Consider the following 16,358-nt stretch of genomic DNA (forward strand, 5'->3'; position numbering starts at 1 on the left):
AATTTCTGGTCACAATTCAAAGTGTTGGTTATTACCTATAAAGCCCTTCATGGCATCGGACCAGAATATCTCCGAGACCGCCTTCTGCTACACGAATCCCAGCGACCAATTAGGTCCCACAGAGTTGGCCTTCTCCAGGTCCCGTCAACTAAACAATGTCAGTTGGCGGGCCCCAGGGGAAGAGCCTTGTCTGTGGCGGCCCCGACTCTCTGGAACCAGCTCCCCCCAGAGATTAGAACTGCCCCTACCCTCTTTGCCTTTCGTAAACTCCTCAAAACCCACCTTTGTTGTCAGGCATGGGGGAATTGAGATATCTCCCCCGGGCCTATACAATTTATGTATGGTATGTTTGTATGTATGTCTGCTTAATAATGGGGTTTTTAAAATATTTTAAATTGTAAATTATTAGATTTGTTATGAACTGTTTTAGATAGATAGATAGATAGATAGATAGATAGATAGATAGATAGATAGATAGATAGATAGATAAGGATGGTAAGTTTTATCTTGGTTGGCGTTACCTTGCTCTTATGGGCTGTGATCCGAGTCGGGGTCCGAGAGCGTTCCCATTGCCAGGTGAGTTCTTCCGAGCTAATGCAGGTGAAATGGAAGTAGTTCGTTGAGGCACCTGTAAGAAAACCCAAAGCATGCTGGCTACTGAAGTTCTGCTGCTAGAAGTAGAATGAGATAACTTGCGGTAGCCAACTTGCCATTGCCAAATTGCCAGAGCTGACTCACCATGGGACAATTGCCACAGGACAATTCAACAATTCAATTTAATTATTTTAAAAGAAATAAAAATTATTTTAATTTTCGTCATGGACAATTTGTTTTGTTTTTCCTTTTGTGATTCTATTCCACCATTTCTTTGATATTAGTGTAATTCTTGTCCCACAACGACTGGCCCTGCAGCAAGTTGGCCATGTAAGTTGGCTGTGGCAAGTTGGCCATGTCAAATTGTTGTAGAGTCCAGGAGTAGGCAAACTTGGTTCTTCTATGATTTGTGGACTTCAACTCCCAGAATTCCTGAGCCAATCATGCTGGGTCTTGTTCCTGCCTCAGGGAATTCTGGGAGTTGAAGTCCATATGTCATAGAAGAGCTAACTTTGCCTACACCTATCATAGACCCTCCCAGACTATATCAACATGTTACAGATAATCACAGGCTCTTGTTCTTCCCACTGCTAGAGCGGCCCCTGGTGGCCTTCCAGTACATTACAACTACTAGGTTAGGTAGATTTGCCAGTGAAATTGTCCTGTAATTTCTTCTGGAAAGATAGAACTATTCTTTTTTTCCAGCGAAGCAATTATAAACTGCACTTGGTGTTTCCACAGCACTTTGTTAGGAGAGAAAGTATCATATCTGAAATCAGTGTTCCCTCTAATTTTTTGGGGGGGTGGGTGGAAAAGTATAGTGTCTGAGCGGCAGTCCCTTCGGGACTGAGCGGCACAAAAATAATAAACAAATATACAAACAAACAAATAAATAAAAAACCCACCCTGTTTTGCCTCAGAGAATTTCAAAATAAAATACTGTACTGTGTGTCTATAACAGTGAGCTCATAATAGGGCAACTCTATCAATATCAAAATGCCACTTAAATAGTTGAGCTAGTTTCAAACTAGATTTTGATTTTCTTTCTCTCTTCCTTACTCCCATTCTTTTTCTTTCTCTTTTCCTTCCTCTCTTTTTTCTATCTGTTTCTCTCTCTTCCTCTCTTCCTCTCTCTCTCCTTCCCTCTCACTCTTTCCCTCTCGGCTTCTGAGCAGGTTTGGAAAACTCTGAGTTGATGATGATTTTTAAGTGAGCGATTGATTGCTCACTGCTCAGCTTAGAGGGAACTATGTCTGAAATGCATTCACTTGAATTCCACAGGGTAACTTACTTGTTTTAATGAAGGCTCGATGATCTTTAAGTTGCCACATCAATATGTGATTTGCAGAAAGTCATATATGGGAACTAAAAGTTCCAAGATTTTTGGAGAACTGCCCTACTGTGTCCCACAGAAACAGAGAGAACATTGATTTTTCATCAGAAGCAAGGAATTGAGAGCTTGAGGTGGCTTACACAGGGGGACTTTTATTTGCTTTTATTCCTATAGCAAGAACTCAGTGAATTGTTCGGTTGAGAGTACCCAAGTGGTCTGTAGTTTTATCCAGAGAGCTTCCATGATTCAGTGGGAACTAGAATCTAGGTCTTCTGACTCCAGGTCCAAGACATATTATATTACAATGACACTAATGATGATAGTATTTTGTTATTATAACGAGGCATTGATCGCAGGGTAGAAGTTCAGCAACACTGTTGATTTTAATGTCAGCCACTGGATTTTATGAGCTACTGGAAGATTCTAATGGTCATTAACTCAAAACCAAGAGGTATAAAAATTCAATGGAACATTAGCATGATAGGCCATAGAAATATGGTAATAATAAGCAATGCAGAGATGAGACTATCAAGACGTTACTGCACTATATATGTATTTGCACTTGCATTATTTAAAGCCAGATAATCAGTTCATCTAGATGGTTACTGTCTATCCCCATTGTGGGGAAGTCAGCCTCCCAGATATTATTGGATGTTGAGTCTCAACAGTAAAGCCAGCACAGTCATGGGTGTTGGGAACTGCAGTTCACCATCAGAATTGGATGAAAGAGGTTGCTGTTGTTGTTTTGCTGCCATTCGGTTTTTGTCAGGACAAAACTTGGGATCTTCTACATAAAAAGTATGCCCGAAATACACCCCTTTCCCAAAGCAAGCCATAAAGTAGCTTGCTTAGCTATGGCCTTGCTCAAAGAGAAAAAGACATTATGAATATACAAAATACTTGATGATTATTTACACAAATGTTTATGGGAGGCAGATTTGATTATTATATGTTGTGCTTAGCTCTGGCCCTGCTCCTGCCCCAAGGACTGTGGATGTGGGGGAGACATCCACATGCTGCAGGCCTGTTTTGCTCTCCCTCCCCCCCGGTGGAATCTGCTGATGAAGGCTCCTCTAACCAAGAAGACATGAGTGACAGGGAGGAGGAGAGTGTGGCAGACAGCTCAGAAGGAGATCAATTATCTAGCTCCTCCTTGGATTCAGAACAAGAGTTAATGATACAGCCACACATGCAGAGAGGGATGCATAGACAACAACAACAACTGAGAGATTATTATCAAAGAAAATGAGGCCACCTGTGGTTGGGTGGGGTTGTGGTAATTAGTGAGGCTGCTATAAATAGCAGCCTGTGGGTTTGGCCATTGTGGAGGATTATCTGATCATTGTGTTTCATGACTGCTTTGCTGACTTTGATCTTTGTGTGCTGATTCCCCCCCCCCTTTGAAACTAACCCAGAGCAAAGTGTGTTTCACTTTGTGAAAGAAGAAGGATTGTGAATTGCCTCACAGCTGCAAGCTAAGTATCACAGTACTGATAAGGGACTTGTACAAATTACCAATTTGTTTGGAGACAAAGTGCTCTTTGCTATACAAAAAGAGAGCTCTGTTTATTTGCATTTTCGGTATAAAGAACATTGTTTTGAATTTTCAAACGTGTGTGTGTCTGAAATTGTATCTGTGCATTTTTGGGAGGATTCTACCAGAGAGCTCAACAGAACAATTATATATACCAGGGGTCCCCAAACTTGGCAACTTTAAGACTTGTGGACTTCAACTCCCAGAATTCTGGGAGCATAGCTGGCTGGCTTTCAAATCCACAAGTCTTAAAGTTGCCAAGTTTGAAGACCTCTGATATACACATTCAGATTTTTAATTATGCACAGATGTTCCTGTGATGGCTTGTGATCCCAAACAACAAATTATTTCTGAACTGATCTGAACAGAAATGAAGATAACACCGTTCCACAGTTAGGGTTTTCTAATATGTGATAAAATGGAACAGAGTTCCGTGTAGTGAATGTTGTATAATATATACGTACTCTAACTGTAACCTCTGTGGATTTTGCTGATGAACAATGTGTTGTTATTATTAGTGGTGGCAGTAATAATGTAATTATAATATTTTTTTATAATCCTTCTAATTACAGAAAGCCTTGGGGCTATTTTCCATAACCATATCATTATGGTAGAAAAAAAGTAAAATAAAAATGGAGTAAGAACACAGGAAAAATATCCTTCAAATGGAAGATTAGCAGAGTTAATGATAAGGATGTTGATGTAGAATAGAATATAGAATATTTATTAGAGTTGAAAGGGACCTTGCAGGTATCAAGTCCAACCCCCTGCTCAAGCAGAAAACCCTGTTTTTAAAAAACCCTATGTAAAAAGGTGTGGATTTTTTTTTTTTAAAGAGAAGTGAGAAACACATCATTGTTGGGGCTGGTGTAACACAGAAGGATAGGATATGCCATGGCATAGGTGCCACAAAAGATGATATCCTCTCTGCCACCATCAGACAGACTATAGGGCATTGCCCTATAGTCAACGAAGCAGTGGAAGTGATGTGCCGGTGCCTGGAGGCTGTTGGGGTCTGGATGGGTGTCAACAGACTCAAACTCAACCCGGATAAGACGGAGTGGCTGTGGGTTTTGCCTCCCAAGGACAACTCCATCTGCCCATCCATAACCCTGGGGGGGGAAAATTATTGACCCCCTCAGAGAGGGTCCGCAACTTGGGCGTCCTCCTCGATCCACAGCTCACATTAGAGAAACATCTTTCAGCTGTGGCGAGGGGGGCGTTTGCCCAGGTTCGCCTGGTGCACCAGTTGCGGCTCTATCTGGACTGGGACTCACTGCTCACAGTCACTCATGCCCTCATCACCGTGAGTTTCGACTACTGTAATGCTCTCTACCTTTGAAAAGTGTTCAAAAGAGGGGTGGCATACAAATCTAATAAATAAATAAATAAATAAATAAATAAAATAAATTTTCTTGTGTTTCCAATATGTAGACATTTTTCTAATGCTTCCATTAAGGGGTGTTTTCTATAATGCTTCCAACATATTCATTGCAATCACTTTGCAGATGAAATGGAGCATTTCACGAATAACATCACACACAGAAGATTTCAACATGAAATCTTTTGCACACTCATCACAGAGAAAAGCTTTATAAACAACGTGGTCCTAAAGGTGCTTTTTCAAAAGGCAAGCTTTATTTTTTTCCCTGAAGACATTTCGCTTTCCTTAAAGACTGAAGGAGCTTCTTGGATGAGACACAAAATGTCTTCAAGTAAAAATAAAATCCAGTTACCTTTTGAAAAAAACACTTTTAGGATAACCACGACCTGGAAGACTGAGAATCTCCATGGACAACCTTGTTCTAACTGCATGTAATTTTATTTGAAAAGAAAAAAGCACTTCATAACTATTTGCCTCCCTACTTCAAGTGAATAATTTATTTTCAGTGTTAATCTCAGGGGATTAAATTTTTGTTGATGTCGCAGCTCAAGCAATTTAACACATTATCCATAGGTTGTGGTTCTAAAATGCAGCTAACCGAGAGCTCCATCTCTAAGCCGGTTGGAGGTCTCTTGGTGGGCAGTTTATCGGCCAATTACTTAATCACAAAGACAACTCCAAATTCAAGACAATTTCCTCCCTTTAAGATAGGAAACAAAAATGTTGCTTGTTTTCTTCATCATTGTTCCAGGGCTAAGGTGACCTTATTTTGAAAATAAATTATCTGGGAGAAAAATCCCTAATCTTTTGTGGTTAATTTGGAATACTGTGTTCAGTTCTGGAGACTTCACCTACAAAAAGATATTGACAAAATTGAACATGTCCAAAGACGGACTACAAGAATGGTGGAAGGTCTTAAGCATAAAACGTATCAGGAAAGACTTCATGAACTCAATCTGTATAGACTGGAGGACAGAAGGAAAAGGGGGGACATGATCGAAACATTTAAATATGTCAAAGGGTTAAATAAGGTTCAGGAGGGAAGTGTTTTTAATAGGAAAGAGAACACAAGAACAAGGGGACACAATCTGAAGTTAGTTGGGGGGAAGATCAAAAGCAACATGAGAAAATATTATTTTACTGAAAGAGTAGTAGATCCTTGGAACAATCTTCCAGCAGACGTGGTAGATAAATCCACAGTAACTGAATTTAAACATGCCTGGGATAAACATATATCCATCCTAACATAAAATACACAAAATAGTATAAGGGCAGACTAGATGGATCATGAGGTCTTTTTCTGCCATCAGTCTTCTATGTTTCTAATACTGCATACATTATTCATAACACTGGTGCAATTTATTTTCTCAGGGGGAAAAATATACAAGGGACATCTCTGCATTTAATCAATTGTCCATTTGTTTTTCCTTTCTTTTGTGTATTTGTGCAATCCAAGATTCAACATGAAAGAGAGGGGGGCAACGAAGGGCAGTACCGTACCAAGTATTTATATAAAAAGTTTTGAACCTAATTTTTATGATGATACAATGATGATTATGTTTTGAAATGATCTGAAATATGTACATCAGCAACTTAGAAATTAAGCTTAAGAATTATATAATTATGTTTATGTTCCGAAATAATGGTGTAAAATAATAGATACTTGCTCTTCTTTTTAAAAATTATTTTAAAAAAGAAAAGAAAAGAAAGAGAGACTATTTTTATAAGAGCCTTACATAAAACAAAGCAGTGTCTGCATTAGTAGTTCGGAACACTGCCTTAGATTGCAACCTAATAGTCACTTTCTTAGGAGAAAGTCCCATGTATTTCATCAAAGTAGATGCCTATGGAACTGCTTTAATTAAAGAGCCGCCGCTGCCATCGAGTCATGAAAGCATTAAGATTCTGGTGCATTTGTACAATATTCTAACTAATATTGATTATATCTGGAGGCATGATGTCAGCTTGCAAAGCTCACAGGTTTGATCCAGTATGGCAAGTTTTATGCTTAGTGCAGATTTCTTCTCTAAATGCAAAGCCGAGACTGAAAGGGGAGGGAAGAGAGGCCATTCTGCATCCACTGCCACATTATTTTAACAGCCTTTTATATTATATTATTTTAACAGCCTTTTATAGTATGTCAGCTAGCACAGAATATTGATCTCATGGAGATTTTCCTTTTTTAACGGCTTGATGCTGTAACCTAGATCTCCATAGCCAAAATAATGCTGTAAGGATTTATGCTCAGACGGAGACTTTATTCCTGCCACAGAATCCAGGCAGCAATCATGTGTTTCAATGTCTGCTTCTTGCCTTGGCTGGTGTATTTTGTAAGAAAATCCAACACCAACACCTGTTGTGGTTAGCTCTGGCCCAGCTCCTGCCCCAAGGAATGTGGAGGTGGGTGTGGGGGAGACATCCACATGCCGCAGGCCTGTTTTGCTCCCAGTAGAATCTGACGACGAAGCCTCCTCTGACCAAGGAAGCGTGAGTGACAGGGAAGAGGGGAGTTTGGCAGGCAGCCCAGGAGGAGATCAGTCATCTGTATCATCCCTGGATTTTGAACAAGAATTAATGACACATCCACGCATGCGTAGAGTGATGCATAGGAAACAACAACTGAAGGATTATTACAAGAGAAAATGAGGCCACCTGTGGTTGGGTGGGGCTGCTGTAATTAGTGCTACAGATAAAAGTGCAGCCTGGTGTTTTAGCCTCATGGCAGTTTATCTGATTCATTGTTTGTCAAGATCGTGGGTTTTGCTCTTCAGGATTGTGTGTGTGGATTCTCTGGACTTTAGAATTGGACTCAATTTCCCAGTTATTGGGTGAGCAATTGGACTGCATTTAACCTGTGCCTTGTGTGTACAAGAAAATCCCTTTGACATCTAAAAAGGGAGCTGTTTCTGTTTTTCTGTTTATAAAAACTTTTGGGTTTTCCTTTTATCATGTGGTGTGTGTCTTCCTGGACTAATTACCTAGGCGGTTGAGACACGCTGGCGGAACACCACCCCTTCCAGTGTAGCTCATCTCTGGGATCATTTAATCAAAGACAAAGGAAATGGCATCAGACCAGATTACTTGCGGGACCGCCTCCTGCCGCATGAGTACCAGCAACCAGTTAGGTCCCACAAGGTCGGCCTTCTCCAGGTCCCGTCAAATAGACAATGTTGCCTGGCAGGCCTTAGGGGAAGAGCCTTCTCTGTGGGGGCCCCCAGAGATCCGCCTTGCCCCACCCTCCTCGCCTTCTGCAAGAGTCTCATTTATGCCAGCAGATCCTAGCCCCCTGGCCAAACGAATGTAGTGTATGTTTTTTTGTGTGAATGGCAATGACTGATTTTAATACTACGGTGTGTATGTGTTGGATTAACTGTTTTAAATTAATTGGATTATGATGTTGCATTTTTAAAATATGTTTTAAGCCACCCCGAGTCTTCAGAGCGGGGTGGCACATAAATCCAATTAAATAAATAAATAATAAATAAATAAATTCAGCCAAATGTCCTTATTTTCTACGTAGTTGAGAAAACAACTTGAACAGGCAGTCCTCGGCTTACAACAGTTCACAGTGACCATTTGAAGTTACAACGGCACTGAAACAAAGGGACTTGTGACCGTTTTTCACCTGTACGACTGTTGCATCATCCCAACGGTTACGTGATCAACATTCAGATGCTCGGCAACTGGTTCATATATATGATGGTTTCAATATCCCGGGTGTTAACCTAAAAAGCATTCCTGGCCTGCTCTCAAGTTGCCATAGGCAGGTGGGGGAAAAGTTGATGGAGCAACATGAAGCACATTCCATGTATAGCTTCCTCAAGGTCACAGCCTAGGTTACTAGGCCTGTCAGAAAGGCGTGTTCTCTACAGCCCGCGGAAGGCCTTTGTTGGAGGATGCGATTTATGACACATCAGGGAAAACAGGGTCATACTTGGAACATAAATTATGTGGGGCAAAGCTGACTCCACTTGTGTATGTGCCGACATGTTCTTCCTAATAAATAACTGGATTTCTTTTGAAACTTGGCTCAGGGCTCATGAGTTAATTAGGACATCCGTCGAAACCCTGATAGAAAGTCAGCTCTGCCTCTTGTAATTTATGTCTCAACTATGACCCTGTTTCCATGGGCTGTAGAGAACATGTCTGCTAACCTAGGCTGAGACCTTGATGAAGGTATGCATGGAATGTGCCATGTTGCTCCGTGCTCCCCATGCTGCCTATGTCAACTCGAGAGCAGGCCATGGATTCTTTATGAGTTGACACCGGGCTTATACGATCACCTTTTGTGATCTTCAGACAAACGAAGTCAATGGGGAAACCAGATTCACTTAACAACTGTATTACTAACTTAACAACTGCAATGATTCACTTAAAAACCGTGGCAAGACAATTTATAAAATGGGGTATAATTTGCTTAACAAATGTCTCACTTAGACACAGAAATTTTGGGCTCAATTGTGGCTGTAAGTCGAAAACCTCCTGTACTAACACATTTGAGGATGGCCTGTCTCCCTACAGCTGGTAAGCCTGCCTAGCTTTGATTATTTGTATAAAATGTTATATGCCCTTAGGTCTTATGGAAATGCGGGCCTGTCCAGAATAAAATTGGGCTCAGATTGTTATTGGGGGGAAGAAACTCTTCTGTTAGACTCCTTGTTGTTGTGATTCAGCCTGAGGCTCCTCAGGGACTGGCTGGAGCTCTGCCGGATCCATGCCCAGAGGAGGAGGACAGTGACCAGGAGGGGGAGGACCAGGCAGACGAGGGAGAGGAACGTCAGGAAGAGGAGGAGGGGGGGTTCTCCCCAGCTAGTAGCCTGGATTCATTGGATGAAATAATAAATAAATAAATAAATGAAGACGCACAGGCTATAATAGACATGAGGCAGAGACGGGCAGCTCAAAGACGGGGCCAATTAGAAAGGTATTTCCATCCCTGAATTGGCAACAGCTGGGTTTGGGTGTGGTTCTCCTCGGCAGGATTGAAAAGGCAGGCCCACCCTTACAGTCTTGTGGAGAGTTATCAACTGGGAGTCCTGTGACCTTGCTTTGATTCTTGGCGTCTCTGATCTTGGCTTGTGGCCTAGAAGGCTGAAAGACTTGGGGGAGGCGTGGGTTTTATTATCTCCAGTGTTGTTTTTGCCAGCAAGAATCCTGTTTTATTGCCTGGCCTTCGTGAAACCTCTGTGAAGCTTCATCGTGTTCCTGTCTGTAAGAACAGTTTTTGTTACCTGTGTTTGCTTTCCAGTATATAAACTGCCTTTGCTTTTTACCAGTGTGTCTGGCTACTCTTTTTGGTTGGTGTTGGCGTCTGGGGGGACCCAGACAGAACACTTGTCTATTTTCAGAAAGACATGGCTACCATTAGAGGAGGTCAGGAGGTGCCTGCAGATTGAAAACTTCATTGCTTCTGCCATTACAGTTTAAAAACTGGATTAATATACATCTCAGGTAGTCAATAGCTACCGACGGATTTCTTTAGCTATGCAGTGGACTCATGCCAAGAAGCTATGGAAAATCAAGGGATTTTTATTTGGTTTTATCCAGATCATTATGTTTGCCTCATAACCTGAGGTTATAAGGTTGCACATCATGCTAAAATATCTATAGAGTCTACTCCACTTCAATTAGACTAAATGAGATAATTATTCAATGCAATATAAAGTAGGGATATTATATATTGATTCTAATTATAATTACACTGAAACTGAAAACCAATTAAGTTTTCTTATGGCCCTACTAACTACTTTTTGGAAAGTGGCTCTGATATAGTATTTTAAAAAACCAAGGGGGCTTTTCTGCCTCAGAAAATTGGCATTGAATTCGCTTGATGAATTTGCTCTTTGGTAGAAACTCTGTGGGCAACCAATTATATCTCAGTTTTTAAACTGAATTTACTATGCATTTGTTTTCATAGTACAGTAGTACCTCTAGATACGAGCTGCTCCACATGCGAGTATTCCAAGATACGAGCCATGAGGGGAGAGAAATTTCTTTTCGAGACCCGAGCTCAAGTTCGGGATACGAGCCGAGCGTCCACTAGGTGGTGCAAGAATCCTTGCTTCTGGTTATATCGGAGGGGAAAAACAAAGTCTAAAGCTATTTGTTCCAGATACAAGTTGTTCGACATACAAGCTCCCTTCTGGAACGAATTAAACTCGTATCTAGAGGTACTACTGTATTTGTTTCACTGCAAATAATGAAATGTCTTTGGATTTTGTTAGTATCTAAATGGAATGGAATGGAATGGAAAGGAGGAAGAAAGAGAGGAAGGAAGGAAGGGAGGGAGGGAGGAGTACTGAGATGTTAGAGACGTTTACCAGATCTGGATTGAAAAAAAAGCAGAAGCAAAACCAGGCAACCACTTTAGAGTAGCAATTATATACAGTAAAGCAGGGGTGGGCAAATAATTTTGCCATAGGGCCGCATGTGAAATTGGGATAGTTTTAGAGGGCCGGACTAATATAATTAACTCAGTTCTACCCAATACTGTATATTATTGGGTAGAACTGAGTTAATTATATTATAATTATAAATTATACATTATAATTTGCCTTTCATAAGCTCCTTAAAACCCACCTCTGTCGTCAGGCATGGGGGAACTGAGATATTCCCTTCCCCCTTGGCTTATAAAATTTATGCATGGTATGTCTGTATGTATGATTGGTCTCTTAAATTGGGGTTTTTAAATTAACTTAAATATTAGATTTGTTTATATTGTCTTATTATTGTTGAGTCTACGGAGAGGGGCGGCATACAAATCTAATTAATAAATAATAAATAAATAAAATAAATAAATAAATTATATATATTATATCTTGAACACCCACTTCTTATCTAGAAAAGTTGGACCGACCTCCGCAGGCCTGCATCTTGCCCAGGTCTGAAATAGAGTCTTGATTCATCTGACATTCCAGATTATCTGATGTCGTGGCTGCTTGGGGGTGTGGCTGTAGGCATTTTCGCGCCCTTCAGAAACGCCCCCAAACATGGCAGCGACAGGGAAGGCGACGTGCAGAGCCAGGCCCCCAAACACGCCCCTAAACATTATAATGAAAAGGAAGAAGGTCGTTTTATCAATGGAGCAGAAACTCGAGGCAATCAAGAGACTGGACAAGGGATAGACGTTGCAGAAAGTAGCAGATGACTATGGTGTTGGAAGGGTAACTCTAGGAGACTGGAGTTTGCAATTCGTAGTGATTTCAAGGCTTTTCTTGGACCCTCTGGATTATCTAACATTTTCGGCTATCCAACTATCAGCCCACCTGTTTATGACTGTGTGTATGTATTTTATCTATTGGGTTTTTTTTCTTTTTAGACTTTTTAATGTAAAACTGTTATTTTAGATTTTAATTATTAGATTTGTTACCATGTATTGTTTTTATCGCTGTTGTGAGCCGCCCCGAGTCTTCGGAGAGGGGCGGCATACAAATCTAATAAATAATAATAATAATAATAATAAATAATGTCAGATAGTCAAGACTCTACTGTATATAATTGCTACTTTGAAGTGGTTTATGTATGGTATTTCCATGCTACCCTCTAGCAGGCATCTGGATGTCGGCAGCTCAAACTGTCTAGTTCTATTGGAGGCCGGACCTGGTATTCTTTTGTGGTCTATCACAGAGCTACAGGAATTTGAAGCATGTTCTGAAGTATTAATATATTTGGCCATTCAAATGAAAAAGTCATCAGGACTATACAGTGTTCCCTCGATTTTCGCGGGTTCGAACTTCGCGAATAGCCTATACCACGGTTTTTCAAAAAATAGTAATTAAAAAATACTTCGCGGTTTTTTTCTATACCATGGTTTTTCCCACCCAATGACATCATATGTCATCGCCAAACTAATAATTTTTGCAAATAAATAACAAAAATATATATATTAATAAATAATTATTTTTATAAATATCAGGATCACTAAGTGTCTTATTCAGGGGTGAGTACCAGTAACAATGGTGAGCAAATGGTTGTTAAGGGAATGGGAAATGGCAATTTAGGGGTTTAAAGTGTTAAGGGATGGCTTGTGATACTGTCCATAGCCAAAAATGGTGTATTTACTTCCGCATCTCTACTTCGCGGAAATTCGACTTTCCCGGGCGGTCTCGGAACGCATCCCCCATGGAAATCGAGGGAACACTGTACTGGGAATTTGCAGCGCCACCACAATAGATCTAAACTATCTCCTATTCCGAATTTTTGCAATTTAGCATGATTCCTTTTTAAAAATTTTATTTATTTGTTTTTTTTACCTTTGGTGGAATGTCTTCTTCCTGTCGTAACCAAGAACTTCGATCAAACTTTTCAACACGAGGGGGGAGAGGAGGCTTTTCGGAAGTGGGGTCCGAGTTCTGCCTTGGCATCTCAGTGCGGTGAGAGGTCACCGTTAGAGCTTCCTGAAACCCAGCCATTCCCTTTGTGGGTTGTTCATGCAGTGACTGAGAGGCAGGCAAGGAAGGTCCCTGGGATTTCACACTGACCAGATGTGGAATCTACGCACCAAGTTAAAACAAAGTCATAAGTATATAAATTGGGGGGAAAAAGTTATTAAAAAGAGTATAATGAAGCATGTTTCTTTTAAAAAAAAATTGTTTCCTCAATTTTTATTTTAAAAAAAATGAATTTGATTAAAAAATAAATAAAATTCAGATCTTTCAATAATAAGTGGGTGAAGGTCAGGAAATGCCAAATATGAGATTTATTATTTGGCCTGAATTCTGTTCCTCTAAGAACGTCCATTTAAAGCCCAGGATTTTTAGTTATATGATAATGTGTTATTTATGAAATGAGGCAAGAAAGTTACATATGAAATGTTTGTTTCGCTTGGCATGGCCTATGATATCCAGAAACAAAGGGAACTTGATGTTTCATAGATCATTGTTGTTATTTCCACCAAATGGTTTGGTATGTCAGATCCATGATGTTCCCCTTCTTTATTTTTAAAAGAACATTTCAAAAAGCGGAGTGGCTGTTTTCAGGTGTTTCAGGTGAGTTGTCAAAAAGTAGTAATGCTTTCTGCATTTACACTACTATAAAATTATAATGATTTGAAATCGTGTACCGAAACGCCATCTGCAAGGCTGGTGGCCCCTGGTTTTGGTTGCACTGAGTTGCCAAAATAGAAACAGGAAAAAACTTACTTTGCAATTGGTTTGACAGCAACGAGAGAGAGAATAAAATAAAAACCACGAGTCTAAATATCATTTGGACAGACACAGGACATGTTGAGGCTAAGTCTTGGTTGGTCTGATCCATGGTATGCCCTCCATACGAGTTGGGTCTATACAATAGATTAAGCCATAAATCTTTGCCAACAATAGTAAATACCAAGAAGGAAAACCAAAACCCAAAAGAACCTCATAATTCAGTCTGCTGTATGCATTTACTTATTTATACCTCCTCTATATTGAATACTATGTACAGTAGTACCTCTAAATACAAGCTGCTCCACATGCGAGTATTCCAAGTTATGAGCCAAGACGCGAGCAAAATTTCTGTTCGACACCCGAGCTCAAATTTGGGATACGAGCCGAGCTTCCACTAGGTGGCGCAATAATTCCTTGCTTCCAGTTATCTCGGCGCGAAAAACAAAGTCTAAAGGCATTCGTTCGAGATGCGAGTTGATCGACATACGAGCTCGAGTCTGGAACGAATTAGACTCGTATGTCGAGGTACCACTGTATTACTTTTGGGGCAAAGTGTGGTGAAATCTCCAGCTAGAAGGAGCTGTTAAGTAGGGACCAAGCTTAGAATCCTTGCACTGCAGAAAGCAGCACAAAAGCTTTATTATTAGTCCCATTGCTACAAGAATGTTCCCTGACTTCCCCTAGAATCCCTGACGCCTTATCTCACCATTCACAAGAGAATGTATTCAATCGGGCAAGATTCTTGTAGCAACGGTACTAATAATAAAGCTTTTATTTGAAAATATTCACGAGTGGTTCTGGTTACTTGCGCCTGACACAAAAGGGCTCTTGGACACTATGTATTTCACTTAGTTTTAACACAATCACTCATCTTCCATGCTGTGAATGACATATGCCAGCTAAAAAGGATGCCCACCCCCCAAAAAGCAATTACATAAATGTTGTGGTTAGCTCTGGCTCTGCTCCTGCCCCAAGGACTTTGGATGTGGGGGAGACATCCACATGCTGCAGGCCTGTTTTGCCCCCCCCCAGGGGAATCTGCTGATGAAGGCTCCTCTGACCAAGAAGACATGAGTGACAGGGAGGAGGAGAGTGTGGCAGACAGCTCAGAAGGAGATCAATTATCTTGCTCCTCCTTGGATTCAGAACAAGAGTTAATGATATAGCCACGAGAGCCATGCATAGGCAACAACAACTGAGAGATTATTATCAAAGAAAATGAGGCCACCTGTGGTTGGGTGGGGCTGTGGGAATTAGTGAGGCTGCTATAAAGAGCAGCCTGTGGGTTTGGCCATTGTGGAGGATTATCTGATCGTTGTGTTTCATGACTGCTTTGCTGACTTTGATCTTTGTGTGCTGATTTTTCCCTGCTTTGAAACTAACCCAGAGCAAAGTGTGTTGCACTTTGTGAAAGAAGAAGGACTGTGAATTGTCCCACGGCTGCAAGCTAAGTATCACAGAACTGATAAGGGACTTGTACAAATTACTAATTTGTTTGGAGACAAGTGCTCTTTGCTATACAAAAAGAGGGCTTGGTTTAAGTGAACATTAAAGAACATTGTTTTGAATTTTCAAACGTGTGTGTGTCTGAAATTGTATCTGTGCATTTTTGGGAGGATTCTACCAGAGAGCTCGACAGAACACATAAACAAACAAACAAAAACCTTGGCCAATGTTTTGTTTTACTTTAATTGGAACAATGAGTCACAAGCAAGCTGGAAGAATTGCCACCCTGGACCAAAGCAGCATTTTATATATCATCTTCTAATTTCTCTTTAATGGAAGCCACTGGTTTATTGCTCTGTATGCAAGCTGACTAACGTAGAAGTACGTGGAGAGGGGGGGGGTTTGCACAATTGAAGGAGGAAAAAGAGATGATCAGGAGTGGAACTGATGATGAGCTTATGAATGGAACCATGGAAATGCAAAGAGAAATACTGTTAATTTCACTCATATCACCAAGAATTGAAGGAGGTAGCAATTCCAAATTTGCTCTAGAGCAGATTCTCTGGATATCCAATCTAAGATGCCGATAGCTTACAGTGTATACTCCCTCCCTCCAGTGTACAGTGTATACTCCCTTTATTTAAATATGTATTATGCAAATATGCTCACATATATAATTCTGTGGAGGTTTGGAGCATGTGACAAACACATGCACAGCTTGAGCATACCAGAATAGCCTCACGGGGATTAGGCTTTTTAAATAATAATGAAAGCTGCATTATTCGAATGAGATATTCTGACTTCTTCATGCATGCCACTGCTTATCCCCAAAGATAAAAAGATAAAGACACAATTCCACATTACTGGAAGCACTATTTAAATATTCTTCTTTATCAGAATTCCTGGAACATGTTTCCTTAT

At 40.5% G+C, this 16,358-nt stretch overlaps 1 protein-coding gene across 9 annotated transcripts in view; it reads right to left on the reverse strand.

Moving 5' to 3' along the window:
- Window positions 1-16,358, reverse strand: part of TNIK (TRAF2 and NCK interacting kinase) — a 420,651-nt gene that overhangs the window by 62,591 nt on the left and 341,702 nt on the right. For 6 of the 9 annotated variants that reach the window (XM_070753632.1, XM_070753630.1, XM_070753631.1 and 3 more), the window contains 2 exons: window positions 13,098-13,337; window positions 522-628 (listed from right to left, as the gene is read on the reverse strand). In XM_070753632.1, the coding sequence (XP_070609733.1) occupies window positions 522-628; window positions 13,098-13,337 (347 nt within the window). The remainder of the gene's footprint in view (window positions 1-521; window positions 629-13,097; window positions 13,338-16,358) is intronic. The other 3 variants (XM_070753635.1, XM_070753634.1, XM_070753636.1) reach the window with 1 other exon arrangement.

The sequence above is a fragment of the Erythrolamprus reginae genome, chromosome 5 (assembly GCF_031021105.1).
Source record: "Erythrolamprus reginae isolate rEryReg1 chromosome 5, rEryReg1.hap1, whole genome shotgun sequence".
NCBI classification, from domain to species: Eukaryota; Metazoa; Chordata; class Lepidosauria; order Squamata; family Dipsadidae; genus Erythrolamprus; species Erythrolamprus reginae.